The sequence below is a fragment of the Pleurodeles waltl genome, chromosome 12 (genome assembly GCF_031143425.1).
Source record: "Pleurodeles waltl isolate 20211129_DDA chromosome 12, aPleWal1.hap1.20221129, whole genome shotgun sequence".
Classification (NCBI taxonomy): domain Eukaryota; kingdom Metazoa; phylum Chordata; class Amphibia; order Caudata; family Salamandridae; genus Pleurodeles; species Pleurodeles waltl.
The window spans coordinates 495042458-495064498 of record NC_090451.1 but is presented as its reverse complement, the minus strand read 5'-3'; the positions used below and the strand labels follow the sequence as shown (position 1 = coordinate 495064498).

General features: G+C 42.3%; 1 protein-coding gene across 1 annotated transcript in view; it reads left to right on the top strand.

Annotated features, from left to right (window-relative positions):
* Positions 1–9623: 9623 nt before the first annotated feature.
* Positions 9624–22041, top strand: part of CDH16 (cadherin 16) — an 841291-nt gene continuing 828873 nt past the window's right edge. The window contains exon 1 of the mRNA XM_069217207.1: positions 9624–9687. Within this exon, the coding sequence (XP_069073308.1) occupies positions 9643–9687 (45 nt within the window). The 5' untranslated portion in view covers positions 9624–9642. The remainder of the gene's footprint in view (positions 9688–22041) is intronic.

Genomic DNA, 22041 nt, shown 5'->3' with positions numbered 1-22041 from the left:
CTACAAACCTCTGGAAGCAAACATCTGCCACATACACAACTCAATGTTATATATAAACTATTGCTAGTACTACAAAACAACTATTTAACATACACATGTGCCCAGAAATCAACAAGTGAATTGTAAATTGTAAGGATAAGCTTTAGTTTTCTCATGTATTTTGGCAACATGGCTTTAATTTACGCCGCAACCTATTTGTAACATATGCCTGCAAGTCATACTATTTGTGCTCAGTCTCTACCTTGTTTAAATAAAGTAATGTTCACACTTAAAAGCTTACTGAAAGTTAAACTGTGCACCTTATAGGCTTTACTACAGTAAATCAGACTTGTCCTCAGTACTGCACTATTTCTGTTTCGGACATGCATCTCTCTCTCTCTTTCTCTCTCTCTCTCTCTCTCTCTATATATATATATATATATATATATATATATATATATATATATATATATATATGTCTGTGTATATACTAATGTATATGTATTATAGTCTCTTTGCTACCTACATTGTTTTCTAAAATATTCTAGGGGGTTATAGCTAAATTAGAGAAGCAGTAGAGCTTGGCTGATGTCATTAGAGATTTCATTTGACTTGTCATCTAGCGATGTCGTATAACATGAGCTGAGACATGTAATATGTGAGATCATAAGCAATGCATGGAAGGTTCACAAGATATAGCACGCTCAGTAAAATGTAACTGGTGATATTGTTCATTTTAATGCTCATTTTAGCTTACTGCAATACTTAACTGCAATGCCATTTTAACCTTTGATTTTTTTCAGTGAATTTCTAGAGTTTTTTTAATGTAAGCTAAGATCTTATTAGCATATATAACTAATAATGTCACCACTGGGTACTTATAATTAGGACCATGTTTTCATTGACAATGGATTTTATGGTTCGCAAATAACATTTGCGCCCTTTGGAAAATCTTCACAGAAAGTGTCTCATCCACTTCTGTTCCATGCTGGAAAGTTTCAGGGTGATCCGTTAAGCAGGAGCCGAGAAAAAGGGGGTTCTAAAATACATTTTCATCATGCAGTTTTCCACAGGAAAATTGAACAGCAATTCAGGAAAACCAGCTTAACGGAATTCCATCAAAAGGCCCTTTTTACAGCTTCAGCGGTCTTTTTGTAAGACGCCGAAGCCACTGCAGCCAACAGACCGCCAGTGCTGGCGGTTTGCCGACTGCCATATTAGGAGTCATTAGAGGATTTCCACCCATTTATGGGCGGAAGTCCGACTCTGAAGAGGCAGTTGCATCGCCAGCACCGCCACTGCAGCGAGACTCTACCCGCCGCATTCTGAGCCATAATACAGCTTGCTGGAGTCTTGCTGGCATGGTGGTGCTGGCGGTGCAATACCACCAGTATCCATCCCCTCCCGAACGACCTCCTCGACGGAGAAGGTAAGTGATCATCCGAAAAGGGGTGGGGATTGTCTGCATGTGTGAGTGCAAGTATGCAGAGGGGGGTGTAATATGAGTGCGAGTATGTGGAGGGAGGTGGTGAATGCGTGCGTGTATGTGGAGGGGGTTGTGAATGCATGTGTGTATGTGATTGAGTGTAAATGTGTGCATGTGTGCGCGTGAATGGGGGTGTTCATGTGCGTGTGTGCGTTTGCATGGGTGTGCCTGAGTGCTTGAAAGTGCGTGAATGCGTGTTTCACTGAGCGTGTTTGAGAGTGTGTAGCCGAGTGAATGGGGGTGTATGTAGAGAGTGCATGGGTGAGTGGGGTGCATGTTTGTAAGAGTGTGGACATGTGTTAGTGCATGTGCACATGTGTGTGGACAGGTGGGGGTACGTGTGCAGGTGACAGAAATGGGGATTCCTGTTGCCGGGTGCTTTACTGACAGGGTTTTTGTGGCAGGGTGACTGCCACAGAAAGTCTGGCAGTGTGCAGCTTTGTAATCTGGCCGGCAGACAGAGGCCTGCCGCCGGGCTGGAGGTACTCACAACTGGCCACGTCAGTGCGACCGCACCGGCGGGCCAGGTGGCACAGTGGATGTTTGGCTTCTGCCACAACTTGTAATGTGGCGGTCTTTACCGCTGAGTCTGCAGTGGTAAGACCGCCACAGCAAGGCTGGCAGTCTGATGATCGCCAGCCTTATAATGAGGGCCTAAAGCCTTAGCCAGAAAGTGTGCTGTTTCTGATTTGGTATACATTGGTTCATTTCTTTTTGAGAAATTCAGATTCAAAATGTGTGTATATATAGAAAAGCTGTAGTATTGCAGATCTGGAAGATCAAAGATTAGATTTGATTGGCTGCCTTACATGAACAATGGTGTTTGGTAGCAATTTGAGGACTCTGGGACACAGTCCACTGTCCTGAGAAAAGAACTGAAACAACATATAGGGAGCAGGTAGGGATACATGACCCTCTAGGCATGATCAGGGGGGATTCAGATGGAACACTGTTGAGGACAAAAACATAATTTAAAAAAAAATACTGCAGATTTGCAGAGGATCTGCTAATTGACATTTTTAAGTGATCCACCATAAACATGTGTGGAGTTTTTTAAAACACCCATCAGGCCATACAGTGGTGCCATAGGACCAACCACAAGGGGTCCCTGCACTTCAGCTGAAGAACATACATCTCCAGCTTGGAGTGCTTAAAAAATATAGTAAGCTCTCCTGGGGGTCATAAATTCAATGAACCAGGATGCTTATTGCACATTTTTTCACGTGTTCTTAGGCGAACCTGCTTCTCTCCCTGCAGCCCCCCTCCACAATATTTAAAAAAATACCCCTATCCTTTTTGAGGTACAATGAGAATGATATAATATCTATGAAAAAACCTGTGCAGGGAAATATGTATCTCTTCCTGGTAGGAGCAGCGAATATAAAATGAGCAGCTACTTTGCTCATTTCATAGTCCTGCCACCGTTTGTTTTTTGCTATTTTATTTTATTTTTTATTTCTGGGTGCCCTGGTCCTACTTGGGTGTAAGCATTTGTCACACTGGGTCCTTGGCGGTAGTCCCACTGCTACCATGGCCCTGCTGGCTCCCTAGCTAGCTGGTGTCGGCTGTCTGGAGGGAGTAAGCTCTCTGTGAGGGCTTGAACACAGAGCGAAGTCCATGTACAGCAGGGGCTTGCTCATCCGTGTGTGGTTGGTTGGAGACAGGGTGGTGCCTCTCAACTAAGGATTCGGAACAAGGCAAAAGCTGTGCATGGTAGGTGTTTGGCCTCCTAAAGAAGCTTGGGTCTCTGGAGAAAGTGGGCTCTCCGTAAGGCTTGTGCGCAGGGAAAAGCCCATGTGCAGCAGGGGCTTGCCCACCCATGTGCGGTTCATTGCCCACAAGGGGTTGCCTGTCTACAAAGATTTTGGAACATAGCAAAAAACATGTTTAGTAGAGGTTTGTCCTCCTGAGAATGCTTGAGTGTCTGGAGTGAGTTGGCTCTCAACAAGTGGTTATGCATAGGGAGAAGACCATATACAGCAGGTGTTTGGGCAATCATTGAGATTGGTTCTCCCCAGGGGTTGGCTGTCTATAAAGGATTCAGAACAGAGCAAAAGCGATGTCAAATTTGGTATAATTCTGTGCAGCCATTTTTTCTGTACTGCTTCCTAAATTCCTTATTGGTAATTCTGTGGGAAAAACATGATTTTGTAACCTACTCACCCCATTTTTATCAGCCCTTGCTTGACGGATCCTCCCAAAACTTTCTAAGAAGGCGCTGAGGTGAATTAACTTTTGTTTTAAGTTTACAATATATATATAAATGTTGTGAACTAAAAAACATAGAAATTACCAGTTATAATTAGCAGCTAACTATATTTTGTACTCTGCCATGCACTGCTTATGACCTTACATATTACATCACTCATGACATGTTTTATGGCATAACTTATTACATCAGTGATAACATTTAAAAATGTGTACTTACTTTCAGGCCTCTAATGCCATACTAGTTTATAGAGTAATGTGTACAAAGGAAGCTTGGATAATAGAGTAATGTGTACAAAAGAAGCATAGAACATGTTATGAGTGAAGTAATACGTGAGGTCATAAGTATTGCATGCCGAAGATGCAAGTTATTGTTAACTCTGCTAACTATAACTGGTGAATTTCTTTTTTTTTTAAAGTCAAAACATTAATTATGTCTCTTTTATAGTCACCTAACCATATTGTTTTTCAGCCTTTGTTTTTTTTCAGTGAATTTCTAAGGTGTTTCTTTTAAAGAAATACAGATCCTTTTATCACACTTTAACGTTATTTTAACCTTTGGCATTTTCAGTGATTTTCTAGGTTTTTTTAAAATGTAAAGTAATATTTTATTACCAGATTTAAAGCCAACCCCCAGCCACGCATGGCCTTCAACAAACCCCCCACTGGCATTGAACCCCACACTGCGCACAGGCTATGGATTTGCACAGCAGAGGGTTGGCCACATTGCCTAGCTTGCAGCCAGGCCCTGTGGCCAACCCACCTGGACCCAGCATATTTGCTTATTATAAATGTGGAATGGGTGAGGCCAAGCAGGCAGAGCTTGTATGTGATTTGGCACCTTTGCATACTCAACACCAATTAATAGGTATAACCATGGACTCTGCCCTCGGAACAGGAGACGACAAGAAATAACCCATTCTTCTTGGTCAGTCACTACAGAAAAGATTGCACTCCAATAAATAAATGATGCATTTGTCTTCATCAAGGATTCCAGAGCGTCTTTCAATGTGCAACTGTAGAGAAAACACACTGTCCATCAGTCTGGAAAATTGTGGGAGCATACTACTAATGTGGTAGGGACGGGGCCAAATGGGCAGAGCTTGTAGGTGATTTGGTGCCTTGTGTTTTTTAAAGGAGAGGTGCGCCATATGGCCCGTCACTCTGAGCCTTTAAAAGCTCTTGGGACCCCCATCCCAGTGGGCCATGTGTTTTTTGAAAGGGGAGCGGTGCTGTGCAGAATCTTCCCTCCCTAAGCCTAGTTTGGCCCTGGAAAACCCATCCCTGAGTTTAATTTAGGTGGGTGCCCGCCCAGGACACCCACCATTACCACATTGAGGGCCAAGGCAGTAGCCCCAGGGACCCTGTGGCCCCAGCCACCTCTGCACATGCTACAGGTAGCTAACATTGCTCTTTCCAGGAGGGTGCAATTATTATGCTGCTCTCTCTGAGCAGGAGCAATGTCTTGATCCATTTCCCTGCCCGCATCAGTAGTGTGCTCGCAGCTGCAGGAACATTTTTAAAGCTCCTGCGGGCTTAGAGCAGACTTTGGCCAGATTTGCAAGGCCCTAGCTCCTCCTTGTGCCACACTAGCATCATTTTTTGACACTAATGTGGCTCAAGGAGGCAATTTATTTATACCACACCATATTTACAAAGTGGTGCAGAGCATGCATTGGGCCACTTTGCCGCCCCTTGTGCCACAATAGCGTCATGAATTCTGATGCTATTGGCATTGTTAAATCGTTAAATACGGTGCACACATGGTTTCGTTAAGTGGGGCAAAGGGAATGCAAGAAAACTAGTGCATCAGTACTGATGAACTAGTTTTTTGTAAATCTTGCCTATTGTGTTTGCTCCCATTTGCCAGGAGCTTCAAAACTGCTCCTGCCAGATGGGAGCAAACACAAGTTTCCTTGTCTGCTCCAGTGCGGGTAGGGAAATGTCTGTGTCCCAGGCGTGGGCTCCTCAGAACACAGCATTAGACTGGCCCAAGGGAAGGGCTCCCTGGGCCAATAATGACTAAGGGGGGGGCAACTCCCCATTAGTTGAAGATATTCACCCCAGGGGATGGGATCCCCTAGGTATTTTAAGACTCGTGGAGAGGGGGCATGTGTTCCCCTCCCCTTTTGTGCATATTTTGACCCCAGGATGGGCTTCCCACAGCCTATAGAGGATCAGGGAGGGAGGCCCCGCAGCCCCCTCACCTTTAATTAAAGATATTGACCCCAGGGGATAGGGTCTCTGGGGCCTTTATAGACTCGGGGAGTGGCAGAGCAGACAGTGCACATTCCGAGAGTGCTAAGCAGGTGGTCCCCTGTATTGCTCATGCCAAGAGCTTGGCCAGTGCAGGGGCCCCTCTGTGGCTCCCTGCACAGACTACCTGCCAGTCTTTCCATGGCAGTTGAACCGCCATGAAAAGGCTGGCGGAAATGGAACTCGTGCTCAGCGTAGTGGTGCTGAACTCAGCACCGTCATGGCTAAACATGTGTCAGACCGCCGTCAGCCCATCTGGAACCATTATAAGTATAAGAGCTCAATATTGTGGCGGACGATATTTTTGACACAATAATTTGTTAGTGATATTTTTTATCCTGCTCTTGTGTTAGTGAACCATCCCTTAAGCCAAGAACTATCTGTAGTGTGCCAATGCCAGTATTTTGCCAACTGTCTCTCTTATAAAATATCCTCAAATATGCCAGTGCTAGCATTTTGCCATAGGTGCCCCTTATGCCAAGAATTATATTCAGAATTCCTGCACCATCATTTTGCCCTGGGTGCCTCATTTACAAAGAATTACGTCTAGTGTGTCAGTGCTACAATTGTGCCCTGGGTGCCCACATAAACCAAGCTCTACCTCGAGTAAGTCATGGACTCACATGCCTCACCCACACTCCCTCATTCATTCACATTCACTTCACTGTACAGACTCCCTCACTCTCACTCGTTCTCATTCATTCTCACTCACTGTCACTCTCATTGATTCTCCCTCTCACAAACATACTCACATGTGTACACCCCGTATTTTACACTTACTTAATCTCACTCACTGTCCCTTCCTTGCTCACTCAAATGCTTCCCTTGATTGATTCATGCTCCATTGCACATTCACTCTCAAACACACCCCAACACTCACACTCACTTCCTCTTACTCATAATTAATACCCTTTTCCAGTCGTTCAGTCTCTCACCTACATATTTTAATACTCTCTCCCACACACACACTCACGCACACTCACACACACACAGTTGCACACACTGTCACTCCCTCACATCCTCACTGATTCTCACTCAGTCTCATTCACTCAAAAACAAATTCACAAAACATATTTTGCTTCCCCTACTGATGACTTCCACAGCAGCAGTAGGTATAGATTCTAGTTCTTGGCATAGAAACTAGAAACCAGTTAATGGCCAAGATCTTGAGAATCTATGAACATTCAACTATTTAGGCACTCACTTTAATTCTAAACTAGATTGGCATGCTAAAATAGAAAATGCTACATTCGTGTTAAGACAGACATCTAATACTGTCATGCATCATAATCATAACATTGGAAGTCAATCTTTGAGTATAATATTAAAACTGCATCGGCAAAGAGCACAACGTGCAGCAGAGTGTGGGGCAAACCTACCGAGGCAAGGGAAATGCAGACAATGGAAAATCATTTCTTAAAGTCTCTGTTACAGTTGGACCCTGGCACTCCACTGGTCCCTTTGTATACGGAATGGGTATTCAGCTCATTTATGATGTTATTGCACTAAGGCTCTTTGGCACGACAGTGCACTTCATGCTTTTTTGTTCAAAGACTAGGGTTGTGCATTCCTTTATTTAAGTGATTCGGTATAACATCATGTATCAATGCACTGGCACTGTGCTACAGAGCAGGCCATCACATAATATTCATGTATGTAGCAAGTTACATTTGGGTAAAGGGTAATGCGATTGAAGCTTGGGTTCCTTATGAGTGATATTTAGTGCAGATGCCTCATTTTATCATCCAAGAGTTTTTTAGAGTTTTTATTGTTGAAGTGTTATGAATGTATGTATTCTGTGAATGACTGGAACTTTTAATTATATTTCTTATTTATATCTTAATATTTGATTCCAGAACTTCAAAAGAGGAGTCTGACTGCACAGCAGGGGCAGGACTGTGAGTGAAAGACCTTCTTCAGGCCCTCTTCCAGCATCTGAAAGGGCTGGAATCACAGACCTATCAGAAGCTCGGACATGGCTTGAAATCCCATCGATTTTACTCTGTAAGGATTCTCGTTGGCCACAGGGATGCACTGATTAGCGGCCCGACATCCTGTTTTTTTTAGCAAATATACCATACTGCCTGAGGCATGTCTGGTGATTAATATGGTTTGTGCATGTGCGAGGGAACATAGCTGAAGTACGTCCCACTCACACATACATAATCTCAACATTCATTCACAGAGTGGTATGCCCTTAAGTAGCACTTTGCAGGTAGTTCATGGGTCAGCCCCCTCAGCCTTCCTCCTGTCATCAGAATCCTGGAGAGGACGTGAGATCTGACCTTCACACAGTCAGTGTACATAAAGACATGAACACTGAATTTTCATTCACACTGAAAATGAATAAACTGCAGTGTGGGCAGTTTTCTGGGCTATTATGTGCCAACTCGCAGGTGGCTTGGTATCACCCTAATGCTCCTGTTGATGAGACCACTGTCCTTATCACTTCAAGGTGCCATTAACCACTCTCCTAGACACTCATTGATTTTTGGCAAGGGCTGGCAGTGGCTGGTCCATTTTAAAACCCTGTTCTCAGGACCTCCATCACTAAGAAAGTAAGGCCAAATGTGATGCTAACGAACCACTACCATAGCGCCATATTTACAAGGTAGTGCAAACTAGGTTTGCCCCACCTTGTAAACCCTTTGCGCCACATCATGCATCATATATGCATGATGTATGAAAAGGGGGCGTTCCCTCGTTAGAGGGTTGCTAAAAATAGCGCAATGGAATCTACAAGATTCCATTGCACCATTTCTAGCATCATTTTTAGAGCAGGCATTAAAATGAGGCTCCCATTGATTTTCAATTGGCCTCTTAACACTATACTGGATTAGTGTAAATTTGTTTACTCTAATCCAGTATAGCGTTACAATAGCATCAATAAAATGACGCTATTGCCTCTAAAATGTGCCATGGTGTGCCGGCGCTACCATGGTGGCGTTAGGGGACGCAAGGGGATTGTAAGAAAGGTGGCGCATCACTAGTGATGTTCCACTTTCTTGTAAATATGGCCCTAAGTTTAATTTAACAGACGGTTCACAAAAGCACACACATGCAATGAAGGAGTACAGCAGTGAGTCATACTCTGAGCTTGCTCAGCCCTCCCTCCGCACATAAAAAAGCCACACTCTATCAATCTATGGCCGGCAAACATCCATGTTTAGTTGGGACCACAATGACTGCAACTGCAATCTATTGAGTGTGAGTGGGTCGGAGGATTCTGTGTCTCCACCCATATCTGCAATCTCCTAGTGCCCCCGAGCAGCAGACATGGATCAGGCCCAGGGAATACAGTTCCCACAGTTTTATCAGTGTATTCAAGGAGTATGTGTATTAAAACAATTCACAGGTTGGGTGGTGGGGCTGCCAGTCAGACATATCAGCCAATCAATAAATGCAAGAGTGACTCAAACAAGAGTTTAGTCAGGTACAACAGTAGGAAAATCATACCCCAACCAGCAGTGTCAAATTTAGGAGGAATGATTGCATGAAAACTATTTTAAATATTTTACATTGTGTGTTAAGTGTTTTTTTATATACAAGTTCTTCAAAAATTAATTCAATGAAAATAAATGAATGTTAACATTAGAAAATGTGTCTTTAAATAAATTAACATATTATGGCTTTCCTTCACATGCAAATTATGTTCCTTGGCATTGACCTATGCCCTCTGATCCCTTTACAGTTTGCCACAGGTATTAAACAACATGAATCCTGTCTGGAAACTGAACACCTGGAATCTCATTTCTCAAGTAAGCATCATACTTTAATACATTCAAAGCATTTTACATGAAATAAGATGGCGACCCCAGGGAGTGTATGGTGTAGAAAAATAGGTCAGGTCTTGAACACACACTATGATTGAAATAGGACTGAATGATTGCTGGATCTTGATTGCTTTCTTGAAGGAACAACCTTTTGCTTGGAAGCCAACCTCTCAACCTACAGGTCAAAAGGAGAAGATTTTTCAAAACCAGCATTAGGGGCAGCAAGCTAATCTGGGAACTGCACACAGGGAGAATCAATAAGGGACTTGATACATTTTTCATGAGAGAAAACCATGACTGTTAGAGGCTTAAATGGAGCTAATCAGATCACTTTCATTGTCTTGTTCCTGATTGCTGTAAGCACCCCTGAAAATACAGGATGGTAGGGAAATCATAAATAATCTGTCCTAACTCTCATACAAAAAAGAGAGCATCCATGCCTCCAAATCAGGTCTGAAGTTAGGCAGTCTTGTAAATCAACTGCTGAAAAATTTGGTGGTAGAGGCAGGAGTGTACCAACAGTCACAAAGACCAAATGAGTCAGTTGTCAAGCATTCATTCCCATTGAAATATGTGCCGTGTCATCAGTGGCGTAACACATAATGATAGTAGAATGAGATGAGGGAACCCCGAACCTCCCATATCTCACCATATTCATTAGCCTTGGGCTGAATGGGGCCCCACTGAAGGATTGGGGGCCCCATTGACTACGGGGGCTGCAGGAATTGTGTTCACCCCTGTGTGTGTTGTCAGAAATAGGTTATTAGGTCATTGGTAGATGATGTGCAATAACCTAGTGAGATAGTAAAAGATTGCCATTTTTGCACGAGAATGGTCATTACTCTTGCCAACCTGAATTTTTGTCTGCACTATTATGCCTGTCTGTGAAAAAGAGGATAAAAAATCCAAATAGCCTAAAAGAGGACCATTAGCTTCCTCTAACTAAGCAAGTGGATTACTCCGCAGTACTTGGGTCACCTGATCATCCAACATTGCTTTCCATGCCCTGTGGCTGACAATAGTTGTCAATAACAGAGGGGCTGGACAGGATATCAGAACCTCAAATCTAGTAGGTAAGACAGGTTCAGACACCTGCTACCTTTCCCCAGATCACTGGTGAGACAATGATCATGATCATATACATTTTGAAAGTCAGAGACCAGTGAGTAATTGAGAGACCAACAGGGGCTTCAGTTAAAACCAGGCCAAATGGAGTAAGCAGGTTGAGACCACTGTAAAATCCAGAATACAGAGCAGGTTTGAGTGCATACCCTTTTAATGATCCTTAAGGGGTGTAACTGATATTGTTATCTCCAGTATAGTAATATAGACATCCTACAAAGATATTCCTCTTGATTTGGCATCTTAAAAAGGGAGTCTAGATGAAGAAATGCCTCAGATATAGTTCAGATGTCTATGCAGCAGCCCTTGTTGACCAGCTTGAGCTACCACTCCTCAGATACAGATGTGCTTTACTGAAAGACAAAGGGCAAATAATAAAGGTGATCTTTGTTAAAGGGCAAAAGGAAGGCACATTTCGAATGACAGTTCATGGGCAAGCTGTGCATATTAATAGATTTAGTATTGGTTGAGGAGGAGGAGGGAACTGCAGCTGGCATGTGCCATTATAACTAGCCATCTGATCCTAGTCCAGGACTTTCCAGGAAAAAGAAAACGGGATACCTGGGTAAGCTATTGTATGTGTGAAAATAGATTAGCCAAGTGAACTTGCCCTATGGAACCCGACTGCAGAAAGCGTACAAAATAACCTGGTTCTCAGCAGATTTTAACTAATTGACAAAGACAGAATAGTCAGTCAACATTTATCACCCCTTCTAAGAAACTTCAATTTTTTATTATATGCTACAGATGTATAATCAGGCAACAACCACTTATCCAGCACACTCTGTTGTAGCACAAAGCTGAGAAGACATGTGACTTGTTGCTTCATATGTCACAAATTAGTTGTCCCCACCCTGAAATAGAGGAAAAAGATGTTAAAATTATATGAGCAGCAATTTGGCACTAAAAGCAAAATACAAATTGATTAGTAAGGAGCAATCCAAAGATGAAAACACTCCAGTTACATTACTTTCAACCTTGAAGAAGCTTATCATTCTTTTAATATGACATATCTGACTGTGCAGTCATAAGGCAATATCCCAGTATCCGATGATATGTACTATCCAAAATAAGGATTTCTTATTGCTTCTTCAGTGTGGAAGAAAATCCCGGCTTCAGGCAAATGTGCTGTGATATGTCCTCCAATTGTGAGCATCGGTAGAGCTTTTTATTTCAGGCTGTATTCCCTTCTGATCAAGGGACATCCTTTCCTTCTCTTTCTTGGTCCAACTAATCTTTTTAGGAGTCCCATGGGGCAAGGAGAAACTCACTCATTCTTTTTATTAACTGACTGTGTAACCCATTCAGTTACACAATAAATCTCAGAGAAGAAATGGATTTGTTCCAGACTCAAAATCACATTTACATAAAGGAGTCTATATATATGTATATATATAATTAAATCATTGTACCATATTAAATTTAACTAACATACAAAGAACCAATAATTCAATAGTGACAATACCGAAAATAAGGAAAAGCATATGGTGCTTCCATTCCAGATTCAGACTTTCCTGCCTAACTGTTGAATCTAAGTTCCTAACTATTCTAATTTACTAAAATAAATTCAGAGGAAAGTGTCAGCATCACAGAAAACATTGGTAGAAGCTATGTTGAGTGATGTGAGTAGCATGAAGCCACTTAGTCTAACAAAGGAAAGGAGATCTGTCTCTCCCTTAGTGGTACGCTCTAGTCAAGGGGCAGAAGGAATCTGAATCTCAAACTAACTAAACAACACCTTAATTAACCTCAGAACCCTCCAGTAGCTGACATCACTACCAAGGAAATTTCCACTGACAAGACACCATGGTGAATTATATCCAGTTAACTTTTATCCTGTTCTGAACACATCTGCTTGACCTTGGATTACATCCATGCTCAGGAATTCAAAAAGGGAGTTGTTCTTACAGCTCCTTGCTACTGATTTTCATCCTTGGCAACCCAGCTCATGCTTTCTTATATACCACCTGCAGAGGAAAGAAAAATAATGCAGAAAGAAAGCGAGTTTGACTTTGAAATTAAGCACAGAAATTGTGTAGGCCTTAACTCAAGCACGAACAACAAAAGGGAAGTACACATTTTTGTTATACTTTAAGATGTGCAGTTCTCATAAACACAATAAATGAAGAGTGATTATATAACATATACTTCATTAAGATGCTAAGGTATAATTGCATTTGGTTAACATTGCACAAGGGCAGTTTAGATGTAACACTTGCATTTTCACTCATAAAGGCACTGTAATGTCATGGTCTTTAATGCACCACATTTGCTTGGATATAGTTTTACTCATCATATATGAAATTAAATGCTTTCTTACTATTCTCTAAAGAAAGCATAATGGTGCAGCCAAGTTATGGTCTTTCAACCCTGCCCCCTCTGTTGGCGTATTAAGTCATCACAACTACTTTTATTCTGGAATGTGACTCTCTACAACCTATTGGTTGTGACCAACTTTCGTCTAGATTCTTCAGAGCGCTTCATTTCATCATAATATTTACACCGATTGTCCTCTAATTTAACTTCAGCTCTCTTCATTTTCCTTCCCTGCTGAATTTTCACTCTTTGGAAATCTCTAATTCCCACCACCAAAACTATTGCACATAGTTCACATAACCAACCAAGGCTTCAGAACGCAACCCACAAATCCACTTCCTAGTTTCCCAAACCACCTGCCTATAGCAGGAAATCCATATCCAGTTGATTCCCATGCACCTGTTGATTCCAATTCCTTCAAATCTTTCATCAAGCCTGAAATATTCTGAATGTACTTCTCCAACTCCTTACTGTTGTCTAGGATGTAAGTGCAGCATTGCTGAATCTTCACCATCCAAAGACTCTGCCCTCTTTTGCGAGTACCATATCTAAAGCAAGCCTGTTTTGCAAAACCATAGCTCTTATCACTATCATCTCAGAATTTACAACCAATAAAGCTCCTGCTGTGCTAGTAGCTAATTTATCCACTGTAGTAGACAGCCTTCTGACCTTCAAATGGTTCAAAATCACTCCCACAGATAGAATCAAAGCACCAAATAAATCACCCACCACTTCTCCAGCACTAACACCTTATTTGGGCCTAAATCCTTTGGTCCAGACATGATCATCAAGATGTTCTACAAGGTAAATCCTGGGAAACAACTACACCAACAAACCCATACCATACCATCCCTTGGGCAGCTTGAAATAAGCACACTGCCCAAAAATAAAATAAACGCCAGGAATAACATCATCTTCTCCATCCAGATACAACTTGTAGTTTCCCCAAACTTTGAAAGTATGTTTACATTCACTCTTTCCAACACAATGCATTGTCTGTATCAGATCTTTCCATCCAAATGCACAATCTTCCCTTATGTTTCCAAACTAATGCTAATATGGCTAAATTTCCAGCTAACTGTTGTTCAATTTCTTCCATAGTCCAGTTATTCTGACTTTGAAAGCTCTCATCCAATTTTGAACTAGCCTTTAATTCCCTTCTTTAATCTTCAACCAAATTTACAATCTTCTTCTCAACTTCTGACAACATATGTGTTAGATTGTGCCTGTGTGCATAAAGGGTGTCTAATGTTGTAACAGGTTTAAAGAACCTTGCTATAATTTTCAACTATAAGGGAGATGGACATCTGTTCAAATGATTGATCATAGGGATCTCTCAAAGTATCAAATCATAATTTGAGAAATAATATTGATAATGTCCTGTCCCATAAAACAGACTCAACAAAAGACTATATGAAATCCCATATGTCACAGGAATATGATGATTGGTGATGACTTCTGACACCAAAGCAGGTATATGTGAACCTACGTACAATCCCTTGCCTTCATCTTGTTAACATATTCATATAATAAGGGAAAATATACATTTGTAGAATAATCTCCCCTAGATGCATCTTAGTGTAAAGATTTCTCATCTAAATTATGAAGTTTGCCATTTCTATGGTTTAACATGGACTGGGGAGCACTAAGGATAGATGGATTGTCTGCAGATGAGGTGGGGAAAACCCTGCTACTAATAACATTGCTAATACAGTGAGGAGGAGAATAAGTAATATTGCACTTACTAAATACCTACATCTACTTTTATGATTTGTTTCCATTACTTCTTCAAATTCAGATCTAAAATTGGGTGGAATGCAGCAGCAACAGAATATCTCTCTGTTAATTCCACCTGTTCAAACAGCAAACAAAATTAAAATATTTCAAAATATATTGTGAGACTTTCCTAACCCTACTCTGTGTTCCCCTAGAGGGGCCACCCTTTTCTTCTTCTACTCAGACCTTCTCTTAAATCAGAGTTCTCAGTATCCTTGGGCATTGTCTGTGCCATCCGTTCTCTATGCAAGGTCCTTCTTTCTCTCTCTTGTCTTCTGGGTCATCGGTCTCCAGCTACCACTCACCTTCTCACAGCACTGAGTTTTTTGTCAGGTTCTGATTCCAAGCTTGTCTCATTCACCACCACAGGACAAGAATCAGTCTGCTAAACCTCAGTTTCAATTGTAGAATGGCTTGTTCCTGACCACCCTCAGACCAGTCAAGTCCTATGTCAGACTCTGTCTGACCCTGACAGCTTGACTAACCTGCTCCTCTCATCTCCTCCTAAACCATCGGCACTTCTGGAACCAATGCTGTTGTATCAAGGGGACATTCCACTTTGCGATTATGGGAAGCGTGAATCCAGCTGGGAAGACCTCCACACTTTACAGCAGACGTGGGGACTAGGATCACCTGACATGTTTTCCTGACGTGTTTCTTCACCAAGACCCGGTCACCAGGACTGACGTCATGGCACTGCTCCTGATGTGGAGAATATGTAGATACTCCAACCTGAAGAGACACAGAAAACACCACAGCAGACAGGCCTTTGCAATAATCAAGGACCATGTCATCAGTAAGGTTCATAAGTGCATTCGCAGGAATCACTGGCAGTCTCATTGCACTCCCCATTATAATCTTGTGGAGGGACAATCCAGTCTTTCGATCAGGTACACTCCAAAGATTTATTAACACAAGCGGCAATGCATCAGGCCACTTCAAGTATGTTGAAGCATACACTTTTGCCAATCTGGATTTCAGAGTGTCATTGACCTGTTTCACAAGACCCAAAGCCTCAGGTCTATAGCTGCAGGGAAGATTATGTTCAACCTGTAATTCTCTGCATAATAACCTCAAGATCTCATTACTGAAATGATGAGTACCTTGATCTGATTCCAAAGAAGTCTGTAATCCAAATCTAGGAATACCCTCTTTTAGCAACAGTTTATCTCCTGTGAGGCTATCATTTTTTTTGGTTGGGTATACTTCAACCCAACGTCAGAAGATACAGACAATCACCAGGACGTATCTCAGCCCATTACACACAGGTATCTTGATAATGTCCAACTGCATCCTATTGAAAGGACCTCCTGACCTCCCTATGTGACCCAGTGTTACTGCATTTCTATTTCCAGCGTTGTTTTGTTGACACACAGCACACCTGTGACACAAGGCCTCTGCAATCAGTCTGAGCTTTGGATTAAACCAGGTCTGTCTGAATAACCTCACCATGACATCTCTATCAACATGAGCAGAACCATGGAAATGTCTCCCATTGGTGGGAACAAACTATTTGGCAACACTTATCTTCCATCCATTGAAACCCAAGTATCATCATCTCTTTTGACACAACCTGCTCTAACCAAACTTTGCTGTTCCTCCTCTAACACTTCCTCTTGCAGCCTCTTGACTTTCTCCCAGGTATCAGCGGTAACCAACAAAAGGCTGTAGTTAGTCTCATCCATTCCCTCATTTGTGTATTCCCCATTGACGGAACAAACATTATGTGCACATTATCTCCAACCTCGTCAGCGTAATTACTGCCCAAAGTTGCATGATCAGTGCCAGTACAATGTGAAGGGCATTTGACCACTGTAACTTGCTCAGGCAATTGTAATGTGTCAAGGAGGTTTCTCACTTGTTCGCCATTCTGGATCAGGGTTCCAGAAGATGTCATAAACCCCCTCAGGGACTATAGTTGTCCGACGTCATGAACAATACCAAAGACGCACTGACTGTTGGTAAAAGCTGTCACTTTCAATTGGTCTGAAACACTGCATGCCCTAGTAAGAGCAATCAATACTCACAACTCCTGAAAGAGTACAGACAGCATGAGCGTCTCTCCGACTCCCTCCATTGTCTTGTAAACATGAATCATCTCCATAAAGCACAAAATCAGATTGAAGCAATGGTTCATCTAGTATATCTGATCATTTGTTTTGTGCACAGTTCAGTGATATCGAGACAATCATGATCCACTTCACTTTCTTCATCACTTCCAACATCAGGTACAGGTAACAAAGAGTAAAGGTTCCGAACACCACAGCATTTGACAGTTACATTTTCCACTGCGACTTATTTGGTCAGGCGGCTGCTGGTCATGAGATGGTTTTGTTGTTTTGGTCAACAGTAATTCAACAGAGTGAGGCACCTACAGAGTTAAAGGATGTCCCATTACAATATATTCACATCTCTTAATGCTTGTGCAAACTGAAGCCAAGGCCTTAAGACAGCCAGGTAATGCAGAAGCTACCGGATCTAATATGGCTGAAAAATATGCCACAGGCCTCATTGCATGAGTTGTGTAAGCACTGAGAGAGTGCAGCCCTCCCTCTTACTGCAGAAAAGTTAAAAATATTTGTTGTAATCAGGCCTCCCTAGGGCTGGGGCATGACAGAGGCTTTCTCTCAGCTCTAGAAAAGAAATGAAGCAATCCTTATCTCAAGGTACCGGATCAGACACATCTTTGTGTGTCAGCCTCTGTAAAGGTTTGGCCACTAGGGAAAAGTTAGGAATCCAGTGATGACAGTAGCCCACCATTCCCAAACACATCTGCACTTCGACTCATCTTCGAGATTGCTGGAATTCTCTCTTGTGACGCTTTCATCACTCCTTTCTCAATATGATGGCCAAGATATTGCGCTTCTTTCTGATAGTGTTGCAACTTCCCTGGAGACACTTTTTGTCCATTCTAAGCCAGGTGGTTCAACTGAGCATTGGTATCCTGTTTACATACTTCCTGGATATTAGACATCACCAATAGGTCTTCAATATATTGTATTAGGACTGAGTTACAAGGCATGACCAAAGGTTCCTATTTTTCTTAAGAATCTGATTAAAAATGGAAGAACTCTCGGTAAACCCCTGTGGGACTCGGCACCATGCTAAAACCCTATTTCTGAACCAAAATGTGAAGAGGAACTGACTGTCTTCATGCAAGAAAAGAAAAGAAGGTCTGACACAAATCAGTGACGGTGAACCGCTTACCTTCACCTGGAATTTGAAACAATATTACAGCTGGATTCGGTACCATGGGACAACAAGGGATGACTTTATTGTTCACTTTGGCCAAATCCTGTACAGTCCTCTACTTCCCATTCTGCTTCTGCAAGCCTATGATGTGGGAATTACAAGGACTGCCCATAATTTCCTTCAAGATTCCCTGCTGAATCATAGACTTGATACAGCATGAACCGCTGCAAAAGTCTCTGGTGTCGGTTGTATTGTGGTGTTGTTGGAAACTCAGCATTGGGTTTGACTTTTATTCTGACAGGCTCAACTCTTTTAATCTGTCCGATAGTTTTCCCTGAAAAATCCACACTTAGGCCCATATTTATACTTTTTGACGCAAACCAGCGCCGTCGCTGGTTTGTGTCAAAAATGTTACCGCCGGCTAACGCCATTCCTACGCGTCATGCGGGTGCCTTATTTAAGGAATGACGGACTGGTCAGAGTAAAAAAAAAATTACTCAAACCAGGCAGCACCGGAGTAGGGGAAAATGGGGGTTGTGTGTCAAAAAATGGTTCAAGTCAGGTTTGAGGCAAAAATCATGCCTCAAACCGGACTTGCGCCATTTTTTGATGCACAACTCCCATTGAAATGACTCCTGTCTTAGCAAAGACAAGAGTCATGCCCCCTTGCCCAATGGCCATGCCCAGGGGACATGGTCATTGGGCATAGTGGCATGTAGGGGGGCCCAAATTAGGCTGTCCTCTGCCAATTTAAAAAAAAAAAATACTTACCTCAACTACCTGTACTTGCCTGGGATGGGTCCCCCCATCCATGGGTGTCCTCCTGGGGTGGACGAGGGTGGCAGGGGGTGTCCCTGGGGGCAGGGAAGGGCACCTCTGGAGTCCTTCCATGGTCAGAGACCATGGAAATGATCCCACAGGTCCCTTAATGCCTGCCCTCACCCAGGCATTAAAAAACGGCGCACGTCAGGCTGTGCGCCATTTTTTAAGGCCCGCCGCCTCCTGTGCGTCAAAATGACGATGGAGTATAAATAAGGCGCACAGGCCTTAAAGTCATTTTTTGGGCGGGACTGCCTACCTTGCATGTCATTAACGCAAGGCAGTTTCCTGCATCCAAAAAATGACGCACATGGAGGTTTTTTACGTCCACGGGATCGGCGTCAAAGTTTAAATATGGTGCACGATTTGCGCCGAATGTGCGTCAAAATTTTTGACGCACATTCGACGCAAACACAGTATAAATATGCCCCTCAATTTCTGACTGTGTCTCAGATCTGTGGGAAAATCATCAACAATCAACAAGGTGAATATAGTACAATAGGGCCATCATTTGACAATTTGAAGGCAGCATCTTCATCATGCATTCACATCTTTATACCAGCTGGTATACAATAGATGATGCAGTTCAATTTACAAAGTAGATCTCTTTCTAAGAGATTTACTGGTCTAGAATCGCACACTACAATTCTGTGTCTGTCTTCAAAAGATCCTGTTCTCACCGTAACTTGTTCAGTTTCCTGAGCTGTTGTCTGCTTGTTTGTTACACCTACAATTTGGCCAAATTTTCCCAAGAGAGGTTGGTTTGGAACCTCTATGTTCTCAAAGTAGAGCGGGTAGCACCAGTGTCAACCAAAAACAACACAGGACGGCCAGCTACCTTGTTGTTTATAAATGGTCCACTCTGGTCTACCGTCAAGGCTGTGCCAAGTATGCAGTCTTCCTCCCCTCTCAGGCACTGTCAGGCTGGATGATCGAAACCATAGTTCTCTTTTGTTTCAAGCAGGGGATATTGCTGGAAAGGATTTCCTTCCTGAGTCACATTCATGTTCACATTTGGAACTCGATTAGCATTGGATCTAGGACCCACAGCATTCTGTTGTGGCATTGGTGGTTGCGGAACCTGCGTCACCGGGGCTTGGGGCATGTTAACATCTTGATTTGTCTGCCTCAATGCTTTTTGCATTTGTGCAGTGTTAGCATTTTGTGATTGCACAAATCTTCAATTTTGAAGTTGATTAGCTGGATTAAAACAACATTCCCGCTTCCAATGCCCCATCAGGTTACAGATATGACAAAGGATTATCCGATTTCAAGCTATTGACATTCATTCTAGTATTAGGGTCAATAAGCGTTCCTCTACCTCTACTTTGCATTGGGCTTGGCCCTTGCTGGTATGCACCTTGCATGGTACTAACATTACTTGCTATCAGCTGAATCTGACAAGTTTCTGAATTACTTTGATCTGAGCAACCATCAGCTTTCCTTTGATTTCTTCTGCTTCATCTCAGTCTCATCATGGCAGTACTTGGTGTACCGCAAAAGTTCATCAATTGACATATTCTGTCAACAAATCAAATGTTGTTGGACCATCATGCTTATTTCTGGCCTCAATCCTGTCATAAACCTTAACACAAAATGTCCCATATCCTTAGCCTCTAATGTCTCCATGCCACTGTACTGTTTGAACACCTATAACAACCTTTCGTAGTACCAACTCCTTTGACTCTTGAGTCGTGCTGTCAATTTGAACCCAATCAACATCTTGGGGAGGCACTTCCCCCTCAAAAATGTCATCACCTGTAGATACATTTTTATAACTATTGGTGAAGGACCTTTTGCTATTGGATTTTTATTTGGTTCCGTGTCAGGCCATTGGACAGCTACCTTGCATTGCCTCCACAGATCACTCAGAAAAACGATGTTAAACAACATATTCTGATCCACCCACAATCTTTCAACCTGTCTCTACCATTTCACTGGCTTCTCTCCTATTTTGGGGAAATCATTGGTAAATGATGCAAGATCACTTCTGCTCCATGGCACATGTACATAACCTCCACTGGAAACGCCTCTCAAGGGGAAGATTGTAAAACCCACCTCTGCTCTAACTGGAGGCAGTTCACCTCAAGGTTTTTTTATCTCCTTCTTTTTCACCCATTTAGTCTCCCACTTATCTAATTCATTGCATTTTCTAATATTATTATTTAATTTCTTTATTTGAGTTCTCAATCTTAGAGTTCTCATGTCAGCAATGTCTTTTTCACTGAAACACACTCGAGAGCTCCTCTGTAAGGTCTTAATTTTATTTAGATCTGCTTCATATTTTTGAGCCAATTCTGCCAAGTTATTGTGATCTTGGCCCACTTGCTTGGTGATATCTCTACACGTAAATGCGAGCTCATCTGCATGATAAGTCTTCAATTGTTCCAACCCAAGATTTCCCACAATCATTGCAGCCAATTCTATTGTAAGCTTTTCTACATCCAAATTTCATTCTTTCAATGTTGATAGAATTGTTCCCTGACTCACCTCTGTATTCCCACTTTCTCTAGAAGGGGTACCTTCATTGAAAATTTTCACCCAATCATCTATTTCCTTTGCATTAATAGATTGAGTCACTTCAGGAATCTTAGGTATAATTTTCTTGAGCACCATTTCCCAAATTTGAAGATGGTTCTCACATAGGAGTTGTCCGTGTAGGCACTTTCTGATAAGTACCTATTGACATGCATCCTGACAGGTTTAAAGTTGTATCTGCACTTGCTCCACATGGAGTACTAGCATGTGTTGGAACCAAAGGGACAAACTCCTTAACATCTGGACTATTTGGAACTACACCTTGTCCTCTAACAGCATTAGGCATAGTCAAATAGTAAGTATTTTTCCCGGAGCCTTCTGATTTATACATAGGAACTACCAGGCCAATAGTAACTGGAACTATAAGAGCATTAAGAGTACTCCCAGGAGGATCAACTAGGATGCTGTCAGCGAGACCGTATACTCTGGGTTTGCGCCAGTATGTCCACCTCTTGGCAGCTCCAAACTCTGTTAGCTGTTATAGCACAGAGTTAAAGAATGGCCAAGTGGGGGATGGGGTTTAGGTTGGGAACAGCGGGGAAGGAGACCTGTGGAAGCAAGAGTTAAGAACACAAT